General features: G+C 44.8%; 1 protein-coding gene across 1 annotated transcript; it reads right to left on the bottom strand.

Annotated features, from left to right (window-relative positions):
- Nucleotides 1–228: 228 nt before the first annotated feature.
- MSMB (microseminoprotein beta) lies at nucleotides 229–13,041 on the bottom strand. Its single transcript, XM_010370358.2, has 4 exons — nucleotides 12,995–13,041; nucleotides 6,989–7,094; nucleotides 5,653–5,758; nucleotides 229–461 (listed from the first exon to the last, which is right to left on the bottom strand). The coding sequence occupies exons 1-4, from the start codon at nucleotides 12,995–12,997 to the stop codon at nucleotides 332–334; spliced, it is 345 nt and encodes a 114-aa protein (XP_010368660.1). The 5' UTR covers nucleotides 12,998–13,041; the 3' UTR covers nucleotides 229–331.
- Between the last annotated feature and the right edge of the window lie 2,281 nt (nucleotides 13,042–15,322).

Raw genomic sequence — 15,322 nt, 5'->3', positions numbered from 1 at the left:
TTTAGTGGAGATGGGGTTTCACTATGTTGGCCAGGCTGGTCTTGATCTCCTGACCTCAAATGATCCATCTGCCTCGGCCTCCCAAAGTGCTGGGATTATACGCATGAGCCACTGTGCCTGGCCATTCATGTGTATTTTTGTCTCTCTTTTAAAATGTTTTATATTCTTTATAATGTGCATTAAATCAATGCATACACAAGTTATAAATTAAAAGTACACACATATTCAAGTGTTTGCTCAAAAATCTTTTTACTGATAGGCATGGCTACACGATCATAGACCAGAGGAGAATGACGCCTGGCCTGGGAGCCCTGTGCCTACTAGAAGCACATTAGATTATCCATTGACTGACAGAACAGGTCTTTTTTGGGTCCTTCTTCTCCACCACAAAATACTTGCAGTCCTCCTTCTTGAAGATTCTCTGGCAGTTGTTTTTGTCATAACCCACAGGTGTAGAAACACTGTCATTGAGACAAAACGGGGGCCTGTTAGAAGAGAAAGGACCCCCAGCACCCCCTCCCCAGTGCCAGCTCTGTTCAGGAAGTCACCCATGCTCCAACTTAAGGGCACCCTTTGGCTGGCAGCCCCAGAGTGTGGCCTCCAGGAACCTGGACCACTTTGTACCATAGAGTCACACAGCCTACCCCTACATTCCATCCTGCAGGCACAGAAGGTCAGCAGTAGGTGCTGACAGGCCCAGGGGCAAGTCTAGCTACTCTGGAAAGTGGCAGCTTGTTCCATGCTGGCTCCTCCCACCCTCCCTGTTCAGGAAGCAGCTAGCATATTGTTGATAGAATGTGGAAAGGAAACAAATCCCAGCCCTGACTTGGAGGCCTGTTGGCAAAGGAGCTTTCTCAAGCAACCGGAGCAATGAGTCACTCCGGGCCAGTGTCATGGAGCCCAGGGAGAAGCTGATGAAAATCAGAGACCACCTCTAATTGAGCTGCAGTTCATACAGATATTCTGAAGAGTTCTGATGAGATGAGATGAGATGAGATGAGATGAGATGAGATGAGATGAGATGAGATGATACTAATGCTAGAATATTTATTATTATTATTATTACTTTAATTTTTTGAGACGAATTTCACTCTGTCACCCAGGATGGAGTGCAGTGGCACAATCTCAGCTCATTTCAACCTCCGTCTCCCAGGTTTAAGCGATTCTTCTGCCTCAGCCTCTTGAGTAGCTGGGATTACAGGAGCGCATCACTACCCCCAGCTAATTTTTATATTTTTAGTGGAGATGGGGGGGGGGGGTCTCACCATGTTGGCCAGGCTGGTCTCGAACTCCTGACCTCAAATGATCCACCCGCCTTGGCCTCCCAAAGTGCTGGGATTAGAGGCATGAGCCACCATGCCCAGCCCAATGCTAGAATATTAAGTGGAAAAATCAGTCCACAAAATTGTGATATAAAATTTGATATCCACTATGTAAAAGAAAAAAAATGTAGAAAAGAGACATAAAGAAATGATGATAGAAGCTGAGGCATGGTGTCACATGCCTGTAATCCCAGCTACTCAGGGGGCTAAAGTGAGACGACAGCTTGATCCCAGGAGTTTGAGACCAGCCTGGGCAACATAGTGAGACCCTGTGTCAATTTTTTAATACAAATAAATACATAAATAATAATATAGAATATTAATAGTTATTATCTTTACGTAGTCAGGATTATGAGTACGTTTTTCTTCTTTTTTCTCCTATACTTCCCCATGGTTCTATAATTCATATGTTTTACTTAGAAAATTGGGGGAAATGTCATTTAAAACCTTTCATATTTAAAGGTGATTGCTGGCTGGTAGGAATGTAAAATGATGCAGCTGCTGTGGAAAACAGCTTGGCAGCTCCTCAATAAGTTAAACAAAAAATTACCATATGACCCAGAAAGCTACTCCTGGGCATATGTCCCAAAAGAATTGAAAGCAGGGACTCAAACATTATATGCCAATGTTCGTATATTGACAAACATTATATGCTAATATTCAGAACAACATTTCTTACTTTAGCCAACAGGCAGAAGCAACTCAAGTGTTCAACAAATAAATGGATAAGCAAAATGTGGTATGGCCATGCCATGGAATATTATTCCGGCAGAAACAAGAATGAAGTACTGATACATGCTACAACATGAATGAACCTTGACAACATGCTAAATGAAATAAGCCAGACACGGAAAGACAAACATCGTGTGAATTATATGAAATATCTAGAGTAGGCAAATTCATAGAGATAGAAAGTAGATTTGAGGTTACCATGGGTTTGGGGGATGGGGAATCTGAGTTATTGTTTAATGGATATAGAGTTTCAGGTTGGAGTCATTAAAAAGATTTGGAAATTAAGTACATTCATAGTACTCTGAATGTACTTAATGCCACTGAATTGTACGTTTTAAAATGGTTACACTGACACATTTTATGTAGTATATATTTTACCACAATTTAAAAAAAGGTTAAAAATAAAGTGGTGCTTGTTGAAGAGATACAATTCTTTTAGTTCATGGTAGGAAGTGAAATGGTGAATCTCCTCTGCCTGTGTGCAAGTACAAGTTGGTAAGGCAAAGGGCGTATTACTGGATGCTTATTTCAATGCAAACCAGACTTAGCTCTATAGATGAAACTGCAGAGAGAGAGAGGGAAGAGAAACTGTCAACATTGGATATTCAGCTATCCAGAATCAGTGGTTGGATGACCTTGGCCTTTCGTCTCCCACTGCCTTTTCCTCACCCAAGCCAGGGAGCTAGCCCTGGGTCCAAGCAGCGTGGAGCCCAGGACATCTCCCATGCCCTGCCCTGGAGCCTCTGCCTGGGCCCCCAGCCTCAGGCTCCACTGCCACTGAGCACCTTGAGATCTGGGCAGCATCCCACAGAGGGTGCAGTGGGTCCAAAAACTTCTTCCAGAAAAAGCTTAATCAAAGTTTGTATTTTTCCATGGAGGAGAAAAAAGTTCATGAGAAAAACAAACTTGGTAGGAAGTGAGGCATTTCCAGGGAAGAAGGCGTTGATTCATTTCCCCTTTGTGGAGCAGTGTGCCAAATGGAATAGGCAGCATGGCAGGAGAAAAGGAAAGGGCACTTTGAAAACTGACCAGGTGTCAGTTACTGTCCCAGGCTCACATGACACAGAATTGGCACAGAGAAGACCTTAAGTGTTTGTTGGGTTAAAGAATATATAGCAGAATCTCATTTAATTCTTATAGCCACTTGATTATACCTGATTATACTGTGAGGAGACAGAGGCTCAGAGACATTCAGAAACTTACTCAGGGTCACACAGCTAGTATACAAGGGAATGGAGATTCAGACTCAAGTTACTCTGACTCCAATAGTGAGGTTCTTCCCTCTTCACTGCAAGGAGCAGCCTGGCTCTTTTCCACACCAGGCCCATGAGAATCCCAGCCTACAGTGGAGAATCTTAGAATAGGGCAGGGATGCCAAATCTGAGTGACATGGACACTTTAGCCGCCAGGGACCTGCGCTCCTTTGTGAGGGAGGGATCAGTCACCAGTCCTTCACCTGGCTGGGATACAATCACACTCTACCAGAGTGACATTAACATTTGATATAAAGACAATCACAAATCCCTGGAGCCACAAAATCAAGGCTCAGCTGTAATACCCAGTGATCCGGCCAATGCGATGCCCAGGAGCCTGCTCTGAGCAGCCAGCCATCTCTCAGTCCAATATTCCTCTGTTGCATTGGCACCTAGCATGGGGCCTCCTCAATAAATGTGGCTGGAACTCTCCAGGCACTTCACGTTCAGTAGGACTCAGGTGTTCTGATCTAAGTTAAGTGCTTGCTTCTCTACTCATGGTGTCCTCATAAGATTCTCGAGGCACCTGTTAAAATTCAGACTCCTTGGCCCCTCACCTACAGATTCTGATCATCAGTTCTAGGATGGAGCCCAGGAATCTGTATTTCATCAAGCTTCCCAGGTGAGTCTGTGATTAGACAAGTTTGGGAAATGCCCCTTGACACCAATGCTTCTGCCATCAGATCCATTCCTGTTCCTGCAAAACACTACAAGCCAAGGCTACAGGAAGAAGTTAGATGGATTTGGGGGGTTGGGAGTTAGGTAGCTGGTATGGACATAGCTGCTGAGGAAACAGGTAAATTAGGACCGCACTGAGGGTACTCTGTGTTCTGTCTGCTCAAGTTCTAGACTTCTGGTGTCCATAGCAACCCAGCAGAAAACATCTGCATAGCCTTTGGGTTGACGTGAGTTAAACTTGAGCAGTGAAGCAGCATAAGTTTTATGGTGCAAGGCACACTACAGATCCTCCCTTTACCCCTCACATCTAATCCCTCTGCCTATGCTCAGAGCTACTGCTATTTTTGCAAATCTACAAGGCCCAGACTGCAGTGATGACCAGGGCCAATCTCTAGAATAGTGTCAGACCATTTAGATACTCTTTCCTGTCTTCAGGAGCCCATCTGGAATAAAGCTACTTATCAAGTTTCAAAAACAACAGAAAAGAAATCAGACTGAGGTGGAAAACAACCCAAGTGTTCATCAACAGATGAATGGAGATGCAAAATGTGGTCTCTCCGTATTACAGAATATGATTCAGCCTTGAACAAGAAGGAAATGTTGACGCATGCTACAACACAGATGAACCACCAAGAAGGAAATGTTGACGCATGCTACAACAGAGATGAACCACGAGGATATTATGCTAAGTGAAATGAGCCAGTCTCAAAAAAGCAATTACTGTATGATTCCACTTATATTAGGGACCTAGAGTAGTCAAAATCATAGAGACAGAAAGTAAAATGGTAGTTGCCAGGGGCTGGGGAGCAGGGGATGGAGAGTGACTGCTTAATGGGTACAGAGCTTCAGTTTCAGAAGATGAACAAGTTCTGGAGGTGGATGGCAGTGATGCCATAACAGTGTGAATGTACTTAATGCTGCTCAAGTATACATTTAAAATTGTTAACATGGTACATTTTATGTTACGTATATTTTACCACAATTTTTTTTTTTTTTGATACCGAGTCTCACTCTGTTGCCCAGGTTGGAGTGCAGTGGCGCAATCTCTGCTTACCGCAAGCTCCACCTCCCGGGTTCACGCCATTCTCCTGCCTCAGCCTCCCAAGTAGCTGGGACTACAGGCACCCGCCACCACGGCTGGCTAATTTTTTTTTTTTTTTTTTTTTTTGTATTTTTAGTAGAGACGGGGTTTCACGTGTTAGCCAGGATGGTCTTGATCTGCTGACCTCGTGATCCGCCTGCCTCGGTCTCCCAAAGTGTTGGGTTTACAGGCGTGAGCCACGGTGCCTGGCCCACAATTTTTTAAAAAGAAACAGGACTGAAAGCTAACCCCCCAATACCACAACACCAAGAGTAAGCCCTAACATAAACTATGGACTCAGGTGATAATGATGTGTAATGTAGGTTCATCAATCATAACAAATATACCACTGTGGTGGACTATGTTGATAATGGGGAGGTCGTGCATGTGTGAGGGTGGGAGGCATATGGGAAATTTCTGTACCTCTGCTCGGTTTTGCTGTGAATCTAAAACTACTCTATGTAAAGTCTAGAAAAAACTAAAACAAAAACTAAACCCCTGAAGGTTGGAATTTTGCAAGAGAGAGTAGCTGTTCCTCAGAGAACAGCTATATCCCCCTCTTGGCCAGCACTGGCTTGAGACTTACAGGGTGCAACAGAAAATTTCTGTTTCGTAGCAAGAGCATGTCTCACAGTTGTCAGTCTGCCACTTCGAGTTTATTGGGTGTTTGTTTCCTTCGAGATCCGTGCATTCTAAAACAATACACACAACATCATCAGTGCAAGTCATGCAATGAGAACAAGGCCTATCAGGACATTGAGTCCTGCCCCTACTATCTATACCCCTCCCAGAGAGAGAGGAGCTCAATAATTTTAAAGGTATCTAAGAATGGTGCTCCTGTATTCACCCATGGCTAATTCCAGTACTGTTCAGTTCATGCTGCTGATAATGTTTTCTTACAGAAAGCTTACATCCTTCTAAGTTTTATTTCAGAACAGATATTTCAAGAAAAAAATAAGGGCCGGGCGCAGTGGCTCAAGCCTGTAATCCCAGCACTTTGGGAGGCCGAGACGGGCGGATCACGAGGTCAGGAGTTTGAGACCATCCTGGCTAACACGGTGAAACCCCGTCTCTACTAAAAAAATACAAAAAGCTAGCCGGGCGAGGTGGCTGGCGCCTGTAGTCCCAGCTACTCGGGAGGCTGAGGCAGGAGAATGGCGTGAACCTGGGAGGCGGAGCTTGCAGTGAGCTGAGATCCGGCCACTGAACTCCAGCCCGGGACAGAGCAAGACTCCGTCTCAAAAAAAAAAAAAAAAGAAAAGAAAAAAATAAGGCCCTTTTTTTGAATCAGGTAGCCATGTGAGCCTATGGGTACTTGGGACCATGTTTTTTCCTGCTGGATTATCTCTGGATAAGTCTCTTACTTCTACACTTCCCTTTGCTTTGCATTGGTGGTTTTCAACCCTGGGATGTTTCAACCCACATGTGAAACATCTTGGGTACTTGAAAACCACCCATGTCTCAGCTCTACCCTAGAACAATGAAATCAGTATTTCTGGGTGCAGGACCCAGGCTACTGTGTTCTTAGAAGGCTCCCCAAGTGAGGCCAGGCACAGTGGCTCACGCCTGTAATCCCAACACTTTGGGAGGCCGAGGCAGGTGGATGACCTGGGGTCAGGAGTTCGAGACCAGCCTGGCCAATGTGGCAAAGCCCTGTCTTTACCAAAAATACAAAAATTAGCCAGGCATGGTGGCACACACCTGTAGTCCCAGCTACTTGGGAGGCTGAGGAGGTAGAATCACTGGAACCCAGGAGGAGGAGGTTGCAGTGAGCCGAAATGGTGCCACTGCACTCCAGCCTGGGAGACAGAGCATGACTATCTCAAAAAACAAACAAACGGAAACACAAAGGCTTTCATCTGCAGACAGGTCCATCTGCCAGGCTGCAATAACATAATAAACATTGAAAAGCCAAGATTTACCCCTGGTAGAATCTCCTGGAACTCCCTCATTAGGTATGACATAGCATGATGCATTGCATAAAGTCACGAAGGTGGCAAAGATCACGAAGCCGCCCAGGAGAACATTCTGTAATGTGAAGAAAGGTCAGGGTGGAGAATGAATTAATTCAGAGGATAATCCTTGACTGAGTGCTGTGTACCAGGACCTCGGCTGGTTTCTGGTGAGAGGTTATGAGGTGGAGTTCCTAACCTCGGATGACCTAGCGAGGGAACAAGACCTGCACAAGTCACTAGCATGAACTACAGAAAGAGGCAAACAGGAGTCAACAGGCATGGGGCAACAACGATAAGTGTGCTGTTTCATTGCAGAGGAAGTTCAGGAAACCCTTACAAATAAGGCAATTTTTAGCTTCTTTGCAGCATATGTAAGACTTAAAGGACAGAATGAGGAGTTTCATGAGAAGAATGAAACATTAACAAAGATATAGAAGAGAAGCAACACAAATATATAGTTGAAGACTTATTATAGTTAACTGGATTAGTTGGAGATATGATGAAAAAATTGGGGCCAGGCTATAAACACAGACTGTGAGGCTAAGAACTTCATTTCCTAGGTCATAATGGCATCTTTTATGACTCCACGAACAAACCAGTTAATCTATACTGAAATTTAGAACAAGGAAAAGTATCTAGTTGACTTTGCCATCTTTTTGAGATGAGCTAAATAAACAAACAAACCTTAACACGGTAATTTCTGGGAACTTTTGAAAGGGAAGATGGTGTTAAATAAAATGTATAGGAGGCCATTGGTGTTTGGACTGAGCTCCTGCACTAGGCCCAACAGACCAAATCAAAATGCAGTCGCCCTTGCTGAAGTTCTCTGTCACTAAGCCAAAACTAAGTTGCTTATCCAACCTTCTAAGAAATTAGGAGAGAGTGAGAGGTAATAGCCAAATGCCCAACAGGCCAGTTTTAGCTGACATGATGAGAAAGTCCCCTCTGCTTTAACTTATAAGCAAAGTCACTCTGAAAAGACCAATTTACTTTTTGTTCTCTGTTTCTGCTTTTTCTGGCTCTTTCTGTCTATAAAGCCAAACTACTCTGGTCAGCTCTGCAGAACACTCAATCTATTTCATGGAATGAGGTATTGCCTGATTATAGACTTACAAGTAAAAGTTAATTAAGGGCCAGGCATGGTGGCTCATGCCGGTAATCCTACCACTTTGGGAGGCTGAGGCGGGTGGACTGCCTGAGCTCAGGAGTTTGAAACCACCCTGGGCAACATGAGGAAACCCATTCTCTACTAAAATACTGAAAAATTAGCTGGGCATGGTGGCACGCGCCTGTAATCCCAGGTACTCTGAAGGCTGAGGCGGAAGAATCACTTAAGCCTGGGAGGCGGAGGTTGCAGTGAGCCAAGATTGTGCCATTGCACTCCAGCTTGGGAGAGACAGTGAGACTCCTTCTCAAAAAAAAGAAAAAGGTCAATTAAGATCTTTAAACTAAATGTGTTGTAATTTTGTCTTTTGACAATGGGAATGAAGGCATTTATTCTGCAAGATTCCTGAAATTTATTATGAAATGATGTTACTTGAAGTAGTATGTTACTCATATAAGAATAGAAAGATAGGCAGGGCACAGTGGCTCACTCCTGTAATCTCAGCAATTTGGGAAGCTAAGGCAAGCAGATTGCCTGAGCTCAGGAGTTCAAGACCAGCTTGGGCAACATGGTGAAACCCCATCTCTACAAAAAATACAAAAATTAGGTGGGCGCGGTGGTGTGCCCCTATAGTCTCTGCTACTTGGGAGGCTGAGGTGGAGAATCGCTTGAACCCAGGAAGGTTGAGGCTGCAGTGAGCCATGATAGCACTACTGCACTCTAGCCTGGGCAACAGAGCGAAACCCTGTCTTTAAAAAAAAAAAAAAAGGCAAACACAGGGATAAAAATAGAGAACCTAGAAAGTTCCAAAGGTAGTTGGATAAGATAAAAAAGAAAAAAAGAAAACCCAGAACGTATAAATATATGTAGAAGTTTATTATAAAATAAACATGTTATTTGAGTTCTGTGGAGAGCGATTATTCAATAAATGGTATTAGAACAAGTGGCAAACTATTTGGGGAAGAAACAAAGTTAATTTCCTACTTGAGTCCCCATTAATGAAATGAATTCTAAAAGGATTCAAGGATTAAGTTTTTACAATAAGATCATAAAATAATCACAGCATATATACATAAGTACTTATTCTAAGCATAAAAAAATAGATTTGAGAATATAAATGTCATAAGAACATAACTGAAATTAGAAAGATATCAAATTTTCAGAACAATATCATTACATACCAATGGGGGAAGAAAAAACATCTTAAACAGAAAAATGGCAAGAGAAATAAAGTGGCATTTCACGCACACACACACACACAAACACACACAGAAATGATGAATAAACACATGAAAAAGTTCAACTTACTGATAACAAAAGCAATGTAAAATGTAGATGAAATACAAACATAATGGGATGGTGAGAATAATCTTTTAATTTATAATGCCCAGAGGGAAATAGAGACATCTATGGGAGGTGATATGCACAAGAATGACTTACTTTGAACAATTATTATGGAGAACAATTTGCTACTATATATCTACATTCTTAAAACCATTTACAACATTTGGTTTCACCTTTTCATCTCCAAGATGTGATCCTAAAAATGGCACAGACACAGAGACAGACTCCTCCACAAGGATGCTCACTACAGTGGAAAAATGGAAAGAAACAAAATGCCCAAGAACAGAGCTGGTGGAGAACAGTGACTCAGAAGAACACCTGGCGAGCCAGCAGGGTAGAAGGTGAAGTCACATGAGCAAATGATGACCACACGTCACCACATGAAATGAAGCAGGCTATGAAAACGTGATTCCCGTGATGCGGAGAGAGATGCTCAGAACACACTGAAGGTTTTGTATCAAATAACAAGTCATTGTTGGATGGGAGGATTAAGACAATTTTCTTCTTTGGACTTTTCCTCTTATTTTCTAAATTTTCTACAATAAAATGTATGAGTTTTAGAGCCAGAAAGAAAGAAAGAAGTTCTTTAAAAACAACACAACGCTTGATACATTGAGCTCAAGCCAGGACGTGGAGTGGCACTTGTTCTGTTTCATTCTTCTTTTGAGGAACCTTCAGCTCGAAATCAGGGTGGAAACCTAAACTTTTTTCCCCCAAAAAGCCAGCCTTGTTGACGGCATTTTTACTCCTTTCATGCAGAAAGAGGGCTCTTGGGGGACTGGGGATCACTGGAATCTTGTGGATCTTGTTTCACTGAGTCACAAAGCAGGAGAGTCAACAGGGACAAGCAGGGCTGCATCCCAGGACAAGTGACATGTGCAAAATCCCCAAGTCTCCTGCAGCTCTAGAGCAGAGGCACGAGATTGAACCACCAGGGGAGAGTCCAAACATGGTGACAGCAGAGAGCAAATTATGTAATTTTGAGATTACCCACTTGACAGTATCTCAGAAATAGCCTAACACTGACTCTCTCTCTCTCTCTCTCTCTCTCTCTGAAATTCAGTTTTCCTCCCCTGTAAAAAGAGGGGTTCTCCCACTTGGGTAAGCATTAGAGTTACCCAGGGAGCTCATAGGAAACACACAGTCTCAGGGTCAGTGCCTCAGTATCTTTACCTAGTCTCCCAGGTGAGAACCCAGGTACAATGACCAACCCAGTGCTGCTTTAATGTGCATTCCTGGGAGTTTATTTTGTTTTGTTTTATTTTGTTTGTTTTTGAGATGGAATCTTGTTCTGTCGCCCAGAGTAGAGTGCAGTGGCGCAATCTTGGCTCACTGCAACCTCTGCCTTCCGAGTTCAAGTGATTCTCCTGCCTTAGCCTCCTGAGTAGCTGAGATTACAGGAGTGTACCACCATGCCCGGCTAGTTTTTGTATTTGTGGTAGAGACAGAGTTTCATCATGTTGGCCAGGCTGGTCTCAAATTCCTGACCTCAAATGATCCGCCCGCCTCAGCCTCCCAAAGTGCTGGGATTATGGGCATGAGCCACTGTGCCTGACCAGAGAGCTTATTAAATAACCTGCAGATTCTGCTTCAGTAGGTCTTCAGACTTACACAGAAACTCCCAGGTGATGCCCACACTGCTGGTGTGAGGCCCACCCCTGAATAGAGAGGCTCTAAAGCTTCTTTTCATTCCTGTCTTCTATTCTGCCACCAGCCTTCCCTCCCTTCATGTCTTCCTTTCCTGCATTTAGTAATCCTGAGCTCCTGATATGTGCAGGCACAGGAGATACACCACGATGCCAGAATGGGCTTGGGTTTTCTAGATGGTGCTGCTAGCCTTGAGATGAAGCAGACTGGCAGTGCTCTTAGAAGTTGTGTCTCTTTAGGTAAATTACTGTTCCTGGAAGGGTCTTATCCCATGATCAAGAGTTGCAGGTCTGGCCAGGCATAATGTCTCACACCCGCAATCCCAGCACTTTGGGAGGCCAAGGTGGGAGGATCACTTGGGCCCAGGAGTTAGAGACCAGCCTGGGCAACATAGCAAAAACTCATCTCCACTAAAAATAACAATAAATAAATTAATAAATTTAAGTTAATAAAGAGTTGGGGGTCCTCAGGATCTTAGGCAGGCCGCAGTATTGCCAGCTCCGCAGCTTGCTAAATTCACTGTGAGGCTGCATGGAGGACGGGCTGGAGGAGCCAGTCGAGTGGAGATGGGGAGGACCTCCCACCCCACTGTTGTTTTACCATCCCCAGTTCTGTCTCAGGACAGTTTCTGAGAGTTCGTTTGTCTTGCCGAGTGGCCCAGAGGAGGCCCAGGGTCTCCTCCTGAGGACCCTCTCCAGCTTCCCTTGGCTCCTCCCACTTGACTGGTTGCTTCTTGCCTCATCTCGCTTGCAGCCCCAAGGGCAGCCCAGTTCATTCCCTGGAGTTAGCAAAGAATGTTTTAAGAAAGATCAAGTTTAAGACACAAGAAAAGCTTGCAAGGGTTTTTATAAATTTTGAAGCAAAATTCTTTCTTGGCCAGGCACAGTGGTTCACACCTGTAATCCCACCACTTTGGGGGGCTGAGGTGGGCAGATTGCATGAGCCCAGGACTTCAAGACCAGCCTGGGCAGCATAGCAAAATCTTGTCTCTAAAAAAATACAAAAATTAGTTGGGCATGGTGGCGCTCGCCTGTGGTCCCAGCTACTTGGGAAGCTGAGATGGGAGGATCACCTGAGCCCAGGAAGGTCAAGGCTCCAGTGAATCGTGACCACACCACTGCACTCCAGCCTGGACGACAGAGTGAGATCCCGTCTCAAAACAAACAAACAAACAAATAAAACCCCCAAAACCCAAGATTCTTCCTTAACACACGATAGTGAAAAGGGCCTAGGAAAATGATTCCCAAACTTGAGTAAGCATTAAAATCACCCGGGCAGCTTTTAAAATTGATGCCCTGTTCTCACTGCAGCCCAATTAAATCAGAGTGTCAGGGTGGAAGATGGGTGTCAGTGTTCTTCAAAAATTCCCCCGGGAGTTCCACTGCCCAGCCAAGTTTGGGAGCCCCTGGCAGCGAGAGAGGGATGCCTGGGTTCCTATCTCAGCTCATTCACAGGCTTGCGGTGAGACCCCAGTGGCAGCTCCTTCCCCGCCCCAGGTTCAGTTCCCTCATCTCAAAAACAATGCAGTCATGTAGCTCTGAAACTATTTTTAATTTCAAATTACTCACATGGGACCCAAGAATCAGAGACAGCTATGAAATCTAATTGATCCCCAGAATACTGGAAGGAGAAACAACTTATGTCTGAGATAATAGAACTAGTGCTAAACTCATTACAATTTTCGCAATGTGCAGAGTACAATCCCACCACTTTGGGGGGCTGCACATTGAATTGCAGGTAATAACAGAAGATTCCTAACTAGGTCACATTTACCATTCAATGCTATGCGGTAGAAGCACACATCACAGCATATTAAAATAAGGAATACATATTCTCTTTTGCTTTTCTAGCCTTTATATATAAAACCAGTTACCTACCATTGTGACAAGCAGGACTCCTTATAGACAGGTACATACAGGAAAAGTTGCATCCAACTTTTATACTGGAGAGGGCAACTACGCTTTCGACATCATTGGGAATAACAAGGTAAGAACACATTGAGTGTTTACAGAGGGTTGACTAGCAAAAGGAAAGTATGGTTTCAGATGATTTATGAGTTATTAATCAATCAGATCTCCACCCAAGTTATGTGTTTACCTTGTCCCCACCCCGATCTGCATTTGCTCCTGACCTGAAAAAGCAGAGGAGGAGAGAACTCCTCTTTGCTGAGCCTTCGCCCTATACTGGTGGATTGCTAGCACATGACGTGTCCTTATTTGATTCTACACACAAAGAAACAGAGCCTCAGGGATGCCAGTCACAATAGCCAGGTGGTGAAGGTGGGTTTTGTGAAGGCATAAGAATAGCCCACAAGTCAGTTCACCAGACCCATTAGGCCTGGGTCTGTGGCCCAGATGACACTGCCCTTAGGGTCTGGCATGAGAACAGAAATGGGTCAAGCCATCCTGCAGGGCACAGGAGAGCAAGAACTACATACAGCTTGAGTTTCCCTGACAAGCTCAATCGCGGGACCTTTCTAGAGCCCTTCTTGAATCTGTAGTCTACTCCCTGCTGCATCAAGCAAGCCTTCCTTCTCTTTGTTCCACAGTGGTCTCCTCCCAAACAACCACGCCTGCCCTCGTCATAGCCAGGATGGTCTTTGGGGAATGGCAACAAGCAGAACCTCCTAGGGTGCTGCAGGGACTTACTACTTTATCTGTTTGCTCTGGCTACCACAACAAAACACTGCAACTGGGTGGCTTTGACGAAAGAAATTTATTTGCTCACAGCTCTGGAAACTAGAACTGTGAGGTGAAGCCACTGGGGAAAGCTTGTTTTCCTCTGAGCCCTCTCTCCTTGATTTGCAGATGGCCACGCTCTTGCTGCCTCTTACATGGCATGCATCCCTGGTGTCTCTCTCTGTGTCCAAATTTCCTCTCCTTATAAGGACACTAGCCATATTGGATTAGGGTCCACTATAACTTACATTTTACTTGAGCCACCTCTTTAAAGGCCGTGTCTCCATTGCAGTCACATTCTGGGATATTGGGGGTTAGGGCTTAAACCAATGAATTTTGGGGGGATACAATTGAGTTCATAAGACAACTTTATCACAAGAAGTCCCCTCACACCTTGCCACAGCTTGCTACAGTTCCTAAAATTTAACACTGAGATCCCTCTGCCCACAGATGAGAGTTCACGCTCCTAACCAGAGGGTCCTTGAGGCTCTTCTGAGCTGGCCACAGTGGCCCTTTCCAGCACCATTCTCTATCCTCCCTAAAATCAGCCTCACCACCCCTAACACAGCTTGGGGTCACTCTCCTGCTCCCTAGAAGAGCTGTAGTGCTGTCTGGCTGCCTCCTCACTCACCAAGGGTGCCACACACTTCTGCCTTCACCTGCATAAATTAAGTGTTCATCGACTAAATTCCAGGAAAGTGGGGCACATTCATCATGCACTGTAGCCCCTTGGTTACTTTTAAAACTCGAAGTTTGAAGAACTTCCTGTAGTGTGAAGTGGAAAGTTCTGCCTCACATTGAGAGCAACTAGGACTTGCTGCCCTCACCGCCTTGCCTCCAGGGCACAGGCGCTAACCTTGGCTCCAAAACACTCTCATCTCAACAAGTCCTCTTCAGAGAGGGTTCAAGGACACTGGCATCACGCAGAATCTCCCTAGGAATGGTGGTGTGGAGGGTTCTGGCTCTTAGGGCAAGGGTTTCTGGAGTCCAGTGTGCAGTGTCAGTGCACGGGGGCCATGACTGTGACTGGTAGCAAGGTGGTCTTGCTGGAGCAGTGTGGTTTCAGTGCTCTACCTGACCTTATGCCAAGAAAGCCTGTGTCTCTGGCCTTTAGTAGAGGCTTGAATTATCTAATAAATCTCTTTCCACCTCAAATGACATAGAGCAAGTTCTACTGTTTGCAATTAAGAACTTTGTGACCAAGACGGTGACTGTGACCTATTGCCGTCAGTGTCCCTTCCAGTGACCAGCAGGGTGCCTGGCACAGAGCAGCTGCCCAGAACAGGATTTCACCTGGGTTATCTCAGGTATTCCCAAGTAAAAAGTATCCTGGCAAGACCAACCCACACCGCTGCTGAAATGAGCTCATCTACTCCAACCCCAGGGGTTGAGAAAGGGATGCTCAGAGCAGGTGTGGAAGAAGGCAAATGAAATGAGCAGTGCTCTCTGGGTGTGTGACAGCCAGCTCTGTCCAAACCTGCTTGATCAGTTTTCAGTGTTGATCCTACCTCAACTGTCATCCTTATA

This window comes from Rhinopithecus roxellana, chromosome 11 (assembly GCF_007565055.1).
Source record: "Rhinopithecus roxellana isolate Shanxi Qingling chromosome 11, ASM756505v1, whole genome shotgun sequence".
Taxonomy (NCBI): Eukaryota; Metazoa; Chordata; class Mammalia; order Primates; family Cercopithecidae; genus Rhinopithecus; species Rhinopithecus roxellana.
Note: the sequence above shows the minus strand (reverse complement) of the source record. Positions and strands in the feature narration are given on the sequence as shown.

Bases quoted from the DNA above. Each gene is read 5' to 3' on its own strand.
- MSMB (XM_010370358.2), bottom strand. The intron at 5,759-6,988 runs GTAAATCTTGGC...GTATTGTTTTAG, and splicing joins TCCAGGAGATTCTACCAGGG to AATGCACGGATCTCGAAGGA. The intron at 462-5,652 runs GTAAGTCTCAAG...TCTCAATGACAG, and splicing joins GAAATTTTCTGTTGCACCCT to TGTTTCTACACCTGTGGGTT.